Genomic DNA, 13,340 nt, shown 5'->3' on the forward strand with positions numbered 1-13,340 from the left:
GTCAGGAGGTCACGTGGCCTACCCAGATGCAGGGTGAGGAAATGGAACCTGCTTCTAGGAGGGAGAAGAGACATCCCATGGCTGAGGGGCTCGGAGACTGGCCAGCTTCCCCGGGTCATTGTGAGCCACTGCCCCTCCACGAGTGGCCAGGGAGAGCAGAGCCTGCGGACAGGCCTCCAGTCCATTTAGGTTAACAGAGTCTTTTCTCCGTGACGTACTCGGAGTCCTCTGAAAATGATCTTCTCGACCTGTTTTCCAGGGGCAGATTCTCTGTCGTCAAGAAATGTGATCAGAAAGGAACCAAACGAGCAGTGGCCACTAAGTTTGTGAACAAGAAGCTGATGAGACGTGACCAGGTCACCCGTGAGCTTGGAATCCTGCAGAACCTCCAGCACCCGCTGCTTGTTGGCCTCCTCGATACCTTCGAGACCCCCACCAGCTACGTCCTGGTGTTAGAAATGTGCGTACTGCTCTCCCCAGTTCGTGAGCCTCAGCCTCAACTTAAAGTGATTTTACTGTTGTTTGTTCTCTAAGAAGGACAGAAATCAGGATATCAGGATCCATACAACTTGTAATGTGTGTGTGTGGGTGTGGGTGTGCGTGTGCGCCTGCTGTCAGAGACCACAGTTCTAGAGCTTTCCAGTAACGGTAGAAGTATAGTCTTTAGCACATGCTGTCCCAATGAGGGAGCCACGGGCCTGGCATCAAAACACCTCAGCAGCACCCGGGTTCCCTCTGGGTCTCAGCCAACCTGGAGGTGCCACCTGCTTGCCAGGATCCCCAAGGGGCCAGGCCTCTGAAGACTCCTGCCCCTGCTAGTGGCACCGCACGGCTGCTGGGGGCCGGGGAGCCTCGTGAGTGCTGAGTGGGCCCCCTAAGATCTTGCTCCTGGCCGCTGCTTTGGGCCTGCAGTCCTGCCTGCTAGCGCTCCGGCCCACCACAGCGTGGTCAGAATGGGAGAGTGAGATGCACCTCACCTAGAGGACGTCCTTGGGAAAGCAGGTGGGCCTCCACGGCCAGAGGAGACCCCAGTCCCATGGTGTTCAGTGAGCTCTGTGCACCACCCCAGTAAATGGCATAGTCATCTAAGGAGAGAGTGTGAAAACTGACCGAAGAGCAGTGGTCCTCAGTTGGGGGCAGTTTTGCCCCCCAGGGGACATTATGGCCATGTCTGGAGACTTTTTTGGCCGTCACAGCTCGGGTTGGGGGTGCCACTGGCATCTAGAGGGTACAGGCCAGGGATGCTGCTCATCATCCCACAGAGCCCAGACGGCCCCGCGGCAGACGCTCCGCGGTCCCCCAGTGTTAGCAGTACCAGGGTTGGGAAGCCCACCCTCTCTGAAATATCTTGGCATTTAGCTGTTTTTAAATTCTATCCTATTCTGGCTGGAGATGCTGGGTGTCCAAGAGCTTCTGCTCATCTGGGGATTTTTTAACGAGAACTATCCTAAAGTCCTCATCAAAAATCAACAAGACTTCCATTTCTGGCTTAAAATTTAAGTGTGTTCAGCTGTCGTTTCTTTTTAGTGGAAAACTGAATGGTTTGGTCTCACCGTACTGTTACTAGGATTTATTTTCCTAACAGATTACTACCAAGGTCTCCTCGATTACCCCTTGTTACCGGGCAAGTGGCTGGTTTTCCATTAAGTGTCTGTTGTGCAGACAGAGCGGGGAGCGAGCGAGGTGCTCCAAGAGCCTGGGCCAGACCACCTCACTGCAGGTCTGGCCTTCCCTGGCGAGCTGTATGACCTTGGGAAGGTTGGCGTGAGCATTTAGTGAATTGACAGTAAGCCTTTAGTCCCTGGCCCATGGGCAGCGCTGCATCCATGGTTTTTAAATATCAAAGTAATTCACCGTAGTAGGAAGCCTTTTGAGTGCAGGATGAAACCAGAGGTGCGGGTCGGCAGGTAGTTCCCTCAGCATCCCTGCTCCCACTTCAGGGAAATGGGAACTCTGGGGGCATTTTGATGGAAGGCACAGTTTCAGATTACAGATCCCAGAACTGGGGACAGCGAGCTGGGGGAAGGGCAGGTCACGAGTGAGAGCAGGGGCAGCCCGTGTTATGAGGTGACTGGGCAGAGGTCACTAAGTGTCACGGCTCACCTCTGAGTGTTGTTTTCAAAGGCACCCAGGAAAAGCGCAGTGGGAACGGGGGCGGGGGGTGCAGGGGGCAGCCTGTCGTGCTGGCTGTTTTCTCAGCACACCTCGAGGTCTGCCTCTTTACTTACATTAGCTCTGTGGCCTTCCCGTTGCCCATCTTACAGATGACAAAACAAAGGCTTGGGGAGGTGTATCACCTCGTTGCAGCCTACAGCAGAGGCCTGCAGAGCCCCTGCCGAGCGCCCACCATGGCCGGATGGCTTGCATCCCCTCGGCATCCGAGAGGCCGGGCTCACGTGCGAGCCTGCTGGGCGGGAGCTCGTGCTCCCCTCCCCTTCCCCGCTCCCTCTCAGGGCTGGGCGCCCTTGTTCCCCACTCGCATCCATAACGAGGTTGAAAAGAAATCACCCTCTTGATAGAGTCGTGCCTGGAGGTGGAGCTGTGCTCCTGAAACACCAGACCGGTAGGACATTAACAGTGGGCACAGACAAGCTCTTTGTTTCCTCTAAAGTGACCCAGCACCATGACAAGTGTTGCCCACGTTCTTGCCTCCACAGGGCTGACCAGGGGCGTCTCCTGGACTGTGTGGTGCGATGGGGAAACCTCACCGAAGGGAAGATCAGGGCGTATCTGGGGGAGGTTCTGGAAGCCGTCCGATACCTTCACAACTGCAGGATAGCACACCTGGACCTAAAGGTGAGTGGGGCCCCTGGGGCCAAAGCCATCATGTCTGACCGAGGCCCAGCCACCTGGCACGTGGGGGCTTCCTCCCAGCGTGTCCACTGCAGGAGGCCTGGGGGGACCGGGGACAAGCAGGAGGAGGTGGGTAATGGGAACCCTGATTTCTAATCTCTGTTTTTAAGATTTTGCTCTCAATGATATAAAGTCAGTGAAGTACTAGATAAACATTTGAGATCTTCACACATTTCATGAGGCTCCAGAAAGTTCCTGAGAGCTTTGCAAGGCTGGTGTGGGACTGGGTCAGTGGTAGCTGAGAAAGGAAGGTGAATATTACTATTAGTGCTGGGCGTGAAGACCAACACCCGGCTTGCTAAGGCAGCGTTCTTCGGCACGGCGCCTCATGCTCACTCAGCAGGAGAGCTGTCTGCGGGGAGGGGCGGCGTCCCCTCTGTGTCGGGGCCGCCTTCTCCTCCGTGGGCCTGCGTGCTCAGAACTGCATCCCTTCTTGCGTGGGAACGGTTTCTTCCAGTCGACTTCGTTGATTCCTGGTGAGCATCCCAAGTAAGCTTGAGATGGGGATCGATGGAAATGACCGTTGTCTTATCCTGTCTTCTAGCCTGAAAACATTCTGGTGGATCAGAGTTTGGCCAAGCCAACGATTAAACTGGCTGATTTTGGAGATGCTGTCCAGCTCAACACGACCTACTACATCCACCAGTTACTGGGGAACCCCGAGTTTGCAGCCCCCGAAATCATCCTTGGGAACCCCATCTCCCTGACCTCGGATACATGGAGTGTCGGAGTGCTCACATATGTGCTTCTCAGCGGCGTGTCCCCCTTCCTCGACGACAGCGTGGAGGAGACCTGCCTGAACATTTGCCGACTAGACTTTAGTTTCCCAGAGGACTGCTTTAAAGGAGTGAGCCAGAAGGCCAAGGAGTTCGTGTGTTCCCTCCTGCAAGAGGACCCTGCCAAGCGTCCCTCGGCTGCACTAGCCCTCCAGGAGCAGTGGCTGCAGGTGGGCCACGGCAGTGGCAAGGGGGCGGGCGTCCTCGACACGTCCAGACTGACTTCCTTCATTGAGCGGCGCAAACACCAGAACGATGTTCGACCTATCCGTAGCGTTCAAAACTTCTTACAGAGCAGGCTTTTGCCTAGAGCTTGACCTATCTTGAAGTTCTTTCTCATTCTCTTTCACCTGCCAATCAGCTGTTAATTTGAACTTTGAAGAGAAACACACACCAACAGAACTGATCAGCTGCCGTATGTTCGTCGTGTGCCATGGGGCTCCGAGTGAGCTGAGCTCGGCGGTGCCTGGGCCTCGGGAGCACGCTGTGCTGGGGTGGAGGACCTTCTCATACACTCTTCGTGAGCGGACACAGCATTGCTGTATCACAGTCTTTTATTCAGGTTTCTGCAAAAAATAAAAAGAAACTTTTTTAAATGAACATGAATAGAATTTTGCAAATTTAACATTTTCCAAGATTTATTCAAGGAAACGAAATGCCTATGTTCAACCACTGGTCTTCACGAACAAAACAGAGATACTGGACCCCTCTGGGGAGGACTCACCCTCGCGGTGGCCATCCCCACGGCCTCGTCCAGAGCTCAGGGTCCACCTGGCTCTGAGCTCTTCCAGCTGCCGGGTCTGCGTGCGTCTCGTGGGGACGCCAGACTGGGCTCCTGAAACGTGCATTCAACCTCAGACTTTTGCATAAAAATAGAATGAATCGTTCTGCTCTGATGAAATGTAGGCCTTACTTGTATATAAGACTGGTCCTGCCTTCGGTCTGTCCTTTCCCCTCCTGCTCCCCACCCGCTGCCCAGGGCTTCCTCTGGGGGAGGTCAGAGGGCTCTGCCCATCTACCGAGGACATCAAGTTGGGTCCCACCCCGAGCCCTAGGGGTGGCCTCCCCGTGCTCCCCACCCACCCCCCAGCCGTCAGTCAGATTGTTGAGCAGTATACAGTCAGATGAAAATACTGTAAATGCACTCATTGGGGTTTTTTTGGTTTTATTTCATATCATGTGCAATGTTGTGGCTTTAACATTTTATGCAACTATTTATGAAGACCTCTGTTGTACCTGTAATAAATATATAGAAAAAGCACATACTTCGTACAGTGAGCTTTATGGTTTTGTGCGTGTGTCAGGGGTGGGGCGGGGGGGAGGGGGTTGTAGCCCTGTGCCATCAGTTCAAGGAGATTGAACTCTTCGTGGAATTTGTCAGTTTTGAGGACTGTAAAAAGTGGTTTCATACTCTGAATATAAAACTGGATAATAGGGTAATGTTTTAAAATTTATTATGCTATTATTCAGAATGCCAAAGTATTATTTTTTTTCCCAAAATCAGTCTGGACATTTACTACTTTTTAGACTTTTTGACGTTCAACTTTCTGTACAAAAATTGGCTGGATTTTGAGCTTTTGGTAAGAAATAAAAGCCAATGAAGCACTAGCCGCCTTGAGGCTGTCACCCGATGTCTGCGTCACTGTGGCAGAATCACGCCAGGGTGGGGAGGCCTGGGAACACGCCGCGGGCTTTCTGGGCACGCTTGAGTTATTCGGGATGTCTTGTTACCTTCGTGGTGTGAAATACACTAATAGGGAGACCAGCCCGCATCCCCAGCCGGCCAGACACCTGGGTCTTGAGCCATAAACTGGCGTAGTTAAGCTTTGCCGCTTCCAATGTATTTTATTTATTCTTTTGTTGGGTTTTTGTTTCTTGTAAAATTGTACAGAAACTTTTTAAAAGAAATTGGATTCAAAACTGGATGTGTATTCGTAACCTCACAACGTTCATTTGTGTATTGTTTCTTTTATTATTTCAGTTAAATTTTTACATTATTTTGCATGTATATTTCTTTGTACAGAGACCTTACATGTTTACACAGTATGATGTGATGTAAATATTTTATTTTGCCATCAGTTATTTTAAAAAATTAAACATATTTGCCTGATTTTTGCGTTAGGCCTTTTATTTAAATTGATCACTGTGGAATCGAAAAGAGAGACATCACTGAGGGAGACTGAAAGACTGGCCTCTCCTAGGTCTGGCGGGGAGTTGGAGGGGAGAATGTTCCGGAGTGGGAATCCGCTGTACAAGGCCAGAAACGGGAGTTGGTCAGGTGCCTGCAGATTGGTTCCCAGAACCCAGACTCCAAAGACACTGGTGCATAAACCAGATTTCAGCTGCTTACGGTGGGGCTGCACCTCGTCCTGGTTAGAATCTCCTAAGGTACCCCACTTCTTGATGGACACACGAATCGGAGCAAAGGGAAGAGCTGTTGCCTCTGGCCACAGAAAAGCAAGCTTAACGTCCAGATGGATCAAAGACCATGAAGCACTTGGGTTCAAGCATCGGTGTTACGAGCAGACCCACGATATGCACCTGCAGAGACCTCCCAGTGGTGGCGGGCCCTCAGCACCCGCCCCGGGAGCTGTGGGGTCCTAGGGCACTGGTAGAACAGGCTTTATTATTCCTCTGTTTGCCGACATCCTGAAGGTAGGACTGGTGGGAAAGGACAATGTTTGCACTGAGTCCCTAAGTCAGAGGGCACAAGAAGCTCACTCTCCCAGAGATGGGTCCCGCCTCGGTCTCAGCGACGCCCAGGGTTTGGGAGGCTCCAGAGGGCCAGAAACACAGGGCTGGGCCCCAGAGGGAGTGGCCTGCCCACCACAGTGCAGACCCCAATAGCAAGAGTGGGGCAAGGGGTCTGTCTGCATGACTTTTCTTGTCATTGGACACTTGCTGAATGAAGTCGTTATGCCTGTAGGACTAGCAAAGCATTCTCCCAAGTGAAAAATGGCCTATCGTGATCACTTACCTAAATTTTTATTCCTCAAAAATCATGATGCTTTGTATTCTGCATGTTACCATTTATAAATTCTTTTTTTTAAGATTTTATTTACTTATTTGACAGAGCGAGAGAGGGAACACAAGCAGGGGGAGAGGGAGAGGGAGAAGCAGGCTTCCCATGGAGCAGGGAGCCCGATGCGGGGCTCGATCCCAGGACCCTGGGATCATGACCTGAGCTGAAGGCAGACGCTTAACGACTGAGCCACCCAGGCACCCCACCATTTATAAATTCTTTAAAACTCGGATTCCTTTTAGCTCTAAAGGGAAGAAAAATCAGTATTTCAGCAGAACACATGATGGCACTATCTTAATCCAAGGATATTAGACCATCTTAAATCTTTGGAAGGAGAGATCCTTTCAAATGTATGTTTCTGAGACATGAATTTGTGATCACTGCCCAAAACAAAATACAAAGCATTTCCATTATCCCCCAGATTCCTCATGCCCCTTCCCTGCCAAGGGTGATTGCTGTTCTGATTTCGATCATGCTTAGGTTAGGATCATGCTTTGAATTCATATGAGTAGAATCATACAGAATGTACTTTTTAAAATCAAGCTAAACTTTATTGTGAGATCACCGTAGATGTACAAGCAGTGGTAGGGGATGTCCCCTTTCCCCTGTTCTCCCCTGTGATAATGTCTTGAAAACATACCATATATCACAGCCAGGATATTGACATCGATGCAGTCAAGATGCAGGGCATCCCATTGCTGCCAGAATCCCCCCAGCCCCTTTGTAGCCATGCCCACCCGCTCCTTAACCCTCCCTTAATCTCTGTCAACCACTACTCTGTTCTCCATTTCTATAATTTTGTCATTCCGAGAACTTTAAATAAATGGAATCATACAGTATGTAACCATTTGAGATGGATTTTTTAGCTGAGCATAATTCTGTGGAAATTCATCCAGGTTGTATATATCAATAGTTTTCCTTTTTATTACTGAGTAGTATTCCAATGGCATGGATGTACCATGACTTAGCTGTTCGCCCACGGAAGGACATCTGGATTTTTTCTGGCTTTTGGCTATTACAAATACTTCTAAGAACATTTGTGTGCAGATTTTTATATGAACATAAGTCTCTGTTTCTCTGGAATGTCAGACAATTGGAAGATCACATGGCAGTTACAAATTTCATTTTTTAAGGGATAGCCAAACTTCTCCAGACTAGCATTTTACATTCCCACTGGCAAAGTCTGAGTAATCCGGTTTCTTCAACTCTGCCAGCATTTGGTTTTGTCACTATTTTTTTATTTAGCTATTCTGACGAGTGTATAGTGATGTTATTGTGGTTTTAAGTTTTATTTCCCTCGTAGTTAATGATTTTGCACATCTTTCCATTTGCTTATTTGCCATCTGCTTACTCTGTTCCATAAAACATCCCTTCATGTCTTTTACCCATTTTCTCATTAAATGGGTTTTAAGAATTCTTTATACATTCTAGATACTAGTCCTTTGTCAGAGATGTGGCATGCAAATATTTTCTCCCATTTCATCTTCTTAACAGGATCTTTCACAGAGAAATATATTTTAATTTTGATGAAGTCCTATTAATTCTTTTTTGTGGCTCAAGCTTGTTGGTGTCAAATAAAAGAACTTTCTTTTTTTTTTTTTACTTAGCCCCAGAGTGAGCTTTTTTAACCTAAGCATTTTTTTTTTCCCTAAACGTTTTAAGTTTTATATTTTACATTTAAGCCCATGATCCATTTTGAGTTAATTTCTGTATTAGGTATAAAATTTAGGTTGAAGGTTTTTTGGGGTATTTTTTGCCTTCTTGTTTTCTTGTTTTTGTTCACATTTTGCAGATTGAAGACCAATTTTTTTTTTTTAGCACCATTTGTTGGAAAGGCTACTCTTTTGTGATTTTGTGAAAAATCAATTGGGCCTGTTTATGTGAGTTTTTTCTGGGTTCTCTATTCTGTTGATCTAATTCTCTTTCTCCACCATTACCACACAGTCTCGATTACTGTAGCTGTGCAGGAAGTCTTGAAATCAGGTAGACTACACTGCTCCTCCCACCTTATTTTTCCTTTTCAAAACTGGTTTTAGCTATTCTAGTTCCTTTGCATTTCCATATAAATTTTAAAATAGTCTTGTCTACATCTAAATATATCTTACTCAGATTTTTATAGGCATTGCATTAAATTTGTTTATCAATTTGGGGAGAATTGGTATCCTCACTATGTTGAGACTCCCATGAATACAATATGGTTCTCCATTTCTGTAGATCTTTGATTTTTTTCATCAGCATTTTATAGTTTTACAAGTTCTTATATGTGATGGCTAGAATTATACCCAAGTATTTACTTTTTTAAAGCAATTATAAACTTATATCATACTTTTAATTTTGGTGTCCATGAATTTATTGCTATTATATAGAAATTGAAACTGATTTTTGAATGTTTATTTTTTATCCCATTCTTCTCTCTAGTAATTTTCTTTACTCCAACATCTACTTTATCTGACATTAGTGTAGTCACTCCTACTCTTTTTTTCTGATTAATGTTTGCATGATACACCTTTTTCCATCCTTTAACTGTCAATACACCTACACCCTTATATGTAAGTAGATTGCTTATCAACAGCATATAGTTGGGTCATGTTTTTTAATCCACTGTACCCACCCATCTCTATCTTTAGTTAGTGTATTTAGATCATATACATTTAATGTAATTACTAATAAACTTAAGGCCTAAGCCTGCCCTTTTATTTTTCAGTTTACTGTTCTTCTCTCTGGTTTTCATTTCTCTGTGTTTTCTTTTGCCTGCCTTCCTATGGGTTGCTTGAACACTTTTAGAATCCCATTTTGCTCTGTACTGATTTTGAATGTATCTCTTTGTATGGCTTTAGTGGTTGTTCTAGATATTACAGTGTGTGTGTGTGTGTGTGTGTGTGTAAGTCATCACAGTCTGCTGGTGTCATCATTTTACCAATTTGAGTGAAATACAGAAACCTCACCTGTCTTTATGTCTCATTACCTTCTCCAGTTTATAATTATTTTAAATATTTCCTCCACTTAAATTTAGAATCACATCACACAATGTGGTGATTTTTGCTTCAACCATCAAACATAATTTTTTTTTTTAAGATTTTATTCATTTATTTTAGAGAGAGCATAACCAGGAGGGGGGGGGAGGGAGAGGGAAAGAATCTCAAGCATACTCGTGCTGAATGCAGAGCCCCATGCAGGCCTCAATCTCATGACCCTGAGATCATGACCTAAGCCAAAACCAAGAGTGGGATGCTTAACCGACTGAGGCACCCAGGCGCCCCCATCAAACAATTTAGATGCCTTGATTTGCCCCTTCATTCCTGATGATATTTTCCCTGGAGTAGAATTCTGAGTTGACAGTTCTTTTCTTTCAGCACTTGAAAAACATTGTGTCACTTCATGGTTTCTGATGAGAAATCTACAGTCGTTCAAATTTTTCCCCTACAGGGCGCCTGGGTGGCTTAGTTGGTTAAGCTTCCAACTCTTGATTTCAGCTCAGGTCATGATACCAGGGTCATGGAATCGAGCCCTGCATTAGGCTCCGCACTCAGTGGGGAATCTGCTTGAGATTCTCTCCCTCTTCCTCTCCCTCTGCCTGTCCTGCTCGCACATGCTGTCTCTCAAATAAATATATATATATTTTTTTAATTTCCTCCTTATAAGTAAGCTGTTTTCCTCTCTCAAGATTTTTTTCTTTGTCTTTAGTTTTCAGAAGTTTGACTGTGAGTGTCTTAGCATTGGATTTATTTGTGTTTATTCTGTCTGAGACTAAGATTCTTAAATCTATATGTTTAGGTCTCTTACCAAATTTGTTTTCAGCCATTTCTTCAAGTACTTCTTTTTCCTTCTTCAAAGACATTAATGGCATTTTTGTTTTGGTTCCATAAGCTTTTGAGGCAGTATCCCCACCAATCTCTGACCCCAGCCTTAAGCCACTTGCTTTGTGTTGAGATTGGGTAAATTCTGTTTTTCTGTCTGCACATACATGGAGTCTTTCCTCTGTCCACTCTAGTCTGCCATTGAACCCATACACTGACTTTGTTTCAGTTGTGGTATTTCTCCCCTCGTGGGGGAGCTGGGTTTCTAGGCAGCGGCGTCAGGTGGCTCCCGCAGGGGCAGGGTGCCATTCTGATGGACTCTGACACAACCCAACATTTGCCTCCTCCAATATCTCTGCTTCCATGAACGGCCATTTCTTATTTACAATTCAAAAAAATTGTCGGGGTTGATCTTTCACTATGTGGCTGTCATCCTATTGAAAGCGCAGCTCAGGGGCCTCTTCACAGGCCCACTGAGTCTGTCGGGGGTGTCCCGGCTTTCTCTGTCCCGAGAATACGACAGTTAAAGCCTGTGCTGGGCAGAGTCCTTGTGAAGGCCCAAGAAAAGCAGAGACTTTAAAACGAATCACCTCATTTATAATTGCTGCTTATAGGAAACATACATCTCTGCTTCATTTTTGAAGATTAAAAACCTCTTTTACTCAGTCTTACCCGGTCCATCCATTTCTTTAGAACTAAATTTATCTCATGTTAATGTACTTACACAGAAAAGATATTTGAAAACGAATAACATAAAAACCAATTTTCAAGACACACCCTCATGATCATTTGAGAACTGCCTACACTGCTGTATTGTTAAGATATGGTAATGACCTGGTTTCCATATTTATTTTTACACCAAAAGGGAAAAGATGCAAAGCACTGACTTTTTGCAAACATGGAAATGACCTCCCAGCGCCAAGCTCCCCCATGCCAGGAGTTACAACAGTAGACTCACCTAAGGTGAGAAGTCATTGTTCTTTTATTTTCCTTTTCAGTGTTATGGCCAACTGGGTGAAATAGGACATATGAATGAGAGCAGGCACTACAACAGGGCAGATGTTAAATTCACTCCCCTGGGCTCTTGTGGACCATCCGATTTTTCTTTGAGGCCACCTCTCGCTCTGGGGGACTTCCTCAGGCCGCGGTTGGGGGCGCCTTCTCTGACCCACAGGCTCCTTCCCTAGCTGACCTCAACTGATCCCGTCCCTTTGTATGACATTGTGTTAGTTGCCTGTGGCTTTTTAACAAATTGCCACAAACGTGGTGGCCTGACACAAAGGAAGTGCCTTCTGTCACGGTTCTGGAGGTGAATAGCCCAACATCTGCATCACTGGGCTGAAATCAAGGTGTTAGCAGGGCTGCGTTCCCTCCGTGGGCTCCAGGGAAGGGTCTGTTCCTTTCCCCTCTGGCATCTGGTAGCTTCCGGCATTCCTTGGCTGGTGGCCACATCACTCCAGTCTCAAAGGCCAGCGTCTTGAAATCGCTCGCTGCTCCATCCTCACATTCTCTTCTCCTCTGTGTGTGCAAAAAACCCTGGTGCCAGGCTCCTATGGGCACACTTGTGATAGCATTTAGGGCCCACACGGATAATCCAGGAAATCTCCCTAGCTCAAGATACGTACCTTAATCACATCCTTGCCATATCAGGTAACATTCATAGCTTCCAGGGATTAGGACATAGATCTCTTCTAAAGGGCCATTTTTCAACATACCATGTCATCTCTGTGCCAACAACCCTAACTTCGTGTCTCCAGCAAAGTTCCCTTTGCTCCACATGACGTACCCATGAAGGGTATCAGGATGTACCACCCCAAAACGTACCACTTTGGATTATTTTCAGAGGAAGGCAATTGAAATAGATAGAAGAAAAGCTTCCTTCCCTCCCCATTTGCCTAAATGCAGGACATAAATCTTCAAAGGAGCCTCTCCCCTCTACCCGGAAGGACAACAGTTAATCACCAGAGACAGCTCTAGACCCCGTCAGCCTAGAGTCGGTACCAAAGGAATCTACGTAACAAACTTTACTAATTAGCCTTTACCTCCACTCGGAAACCTAAAACTGCTTTCCTTCTTGTGGTCATTTGAAGGTGCCATTTAAGTCAGAGTTCTAAGCCACCTCCTTGAGTTATTTCCCCCTGTGTATCTCCCATGTATAGGTGACATTTACATGTTAATAAACTTCTGTTTCTTTTCTCTTGTTAATTTGCCTTTTATTGCAGGGAGCTGAGCCAAGAGCCCAGAAGGATAGAGGGGAAAATCAGTTTTCCTCCCCCATATCCAACCCTCTACTTGGACGTTGAAATTCACCTCTCATCTAACCGCCAAGCCATGGCCATTTACCCAGATGTTGGGCCAGATATTTCAAAGCCGATCTTGGCCCTGCCTCTCCCCTGCCCCTCGCATTTCCTCTACCTCCAAACACATGCCCTTCGGCCCCCTCCTCTCTCCACCACCTCACGCCAGGCCCCCATGCATCCCACCGAGGCCTCCTAATCAGACTCCTGCTTCCAGTTCTACACACTTTCAGTCGGTGACCCCCTCCGAGCAGAGTCAGCCTGGGGAGATGCCTGTGTCTTCCCTGCCTAAGCCCTCAGGGGGCTTCCCAGTGCTGTGAGGAAATGTCCAGCCCCCGCCGTGTCTCTCCCCACTACCCACCAATCTCCTCGCTGCCTCTGTTCTGACCACTTGCCTTTGTTCAGGCCTGGAACATGCTGCCATCCCCACTCCGCGGGCCCTTTACACCATCCTGTCCCTCCCTGGGCACTCTGCACCCCCTTGCTGACACCCTGTCTTGATGACTGCTTCCTCATCCTCTAACTCGGGTTAGGTGTCCTTGGAGATAAGCCTTCCCGACGCCTGAGGGATGGCCTATTCCAATCTCTCAGGCCC

At 47.0% G+C, this 13,340-nt stretch overlaps 1 protein-coding gene across 6 annotated transcripts in view; it reads left to right on the top strand.

The window, feature by feature from the left end:
- The window catches only part of TRIO (trio Rho guanine nucleotide exchange factor), a 340,046-nt gene extending 334,307 nt beyond the window's left edge, over window positions 1-5,739 (top strand). For all 6 annotated transcript variants that reach the window (XM_078066566.1, XM_078066569.1, XM_078066567.1 and 3 more), the window contains exons 55-57: window positions 260-460; window positions 2,658-2,796; window positions 3,398-5,739. In XM_078066566.1, the coding sequence (XP_077922692.1) occupies window positions 260-460; window positions 2,658-2,796; window positions 3,398-3,946 (889 nt within the window). In that variant the 3' untranslated portion in view covers window positions 3,947-5,739. The remainder of the gene's footprint in view (window positions 1-259; window positions 461-2,657; window positions 2,797-3,397) is intronic.
- Window positions 5,740-13,340: the final 7,601 nt, after the last annotated feature.

The sequence above is a fragment of the Halichoerus grypus genome, chromosome 2 (genome assembly GCF_964656455.1).
Source record: "Halichoerus grypus chromosome 2, mHalGry1.hap1.1, whole genome shotgun sequence".
NCBI classification, from domain to species: Eukaryota; Metazoa; Chordata; class Mammalia; order Carnivora; family Phocidae; genus Halichoerus; species Halichoerus grypus.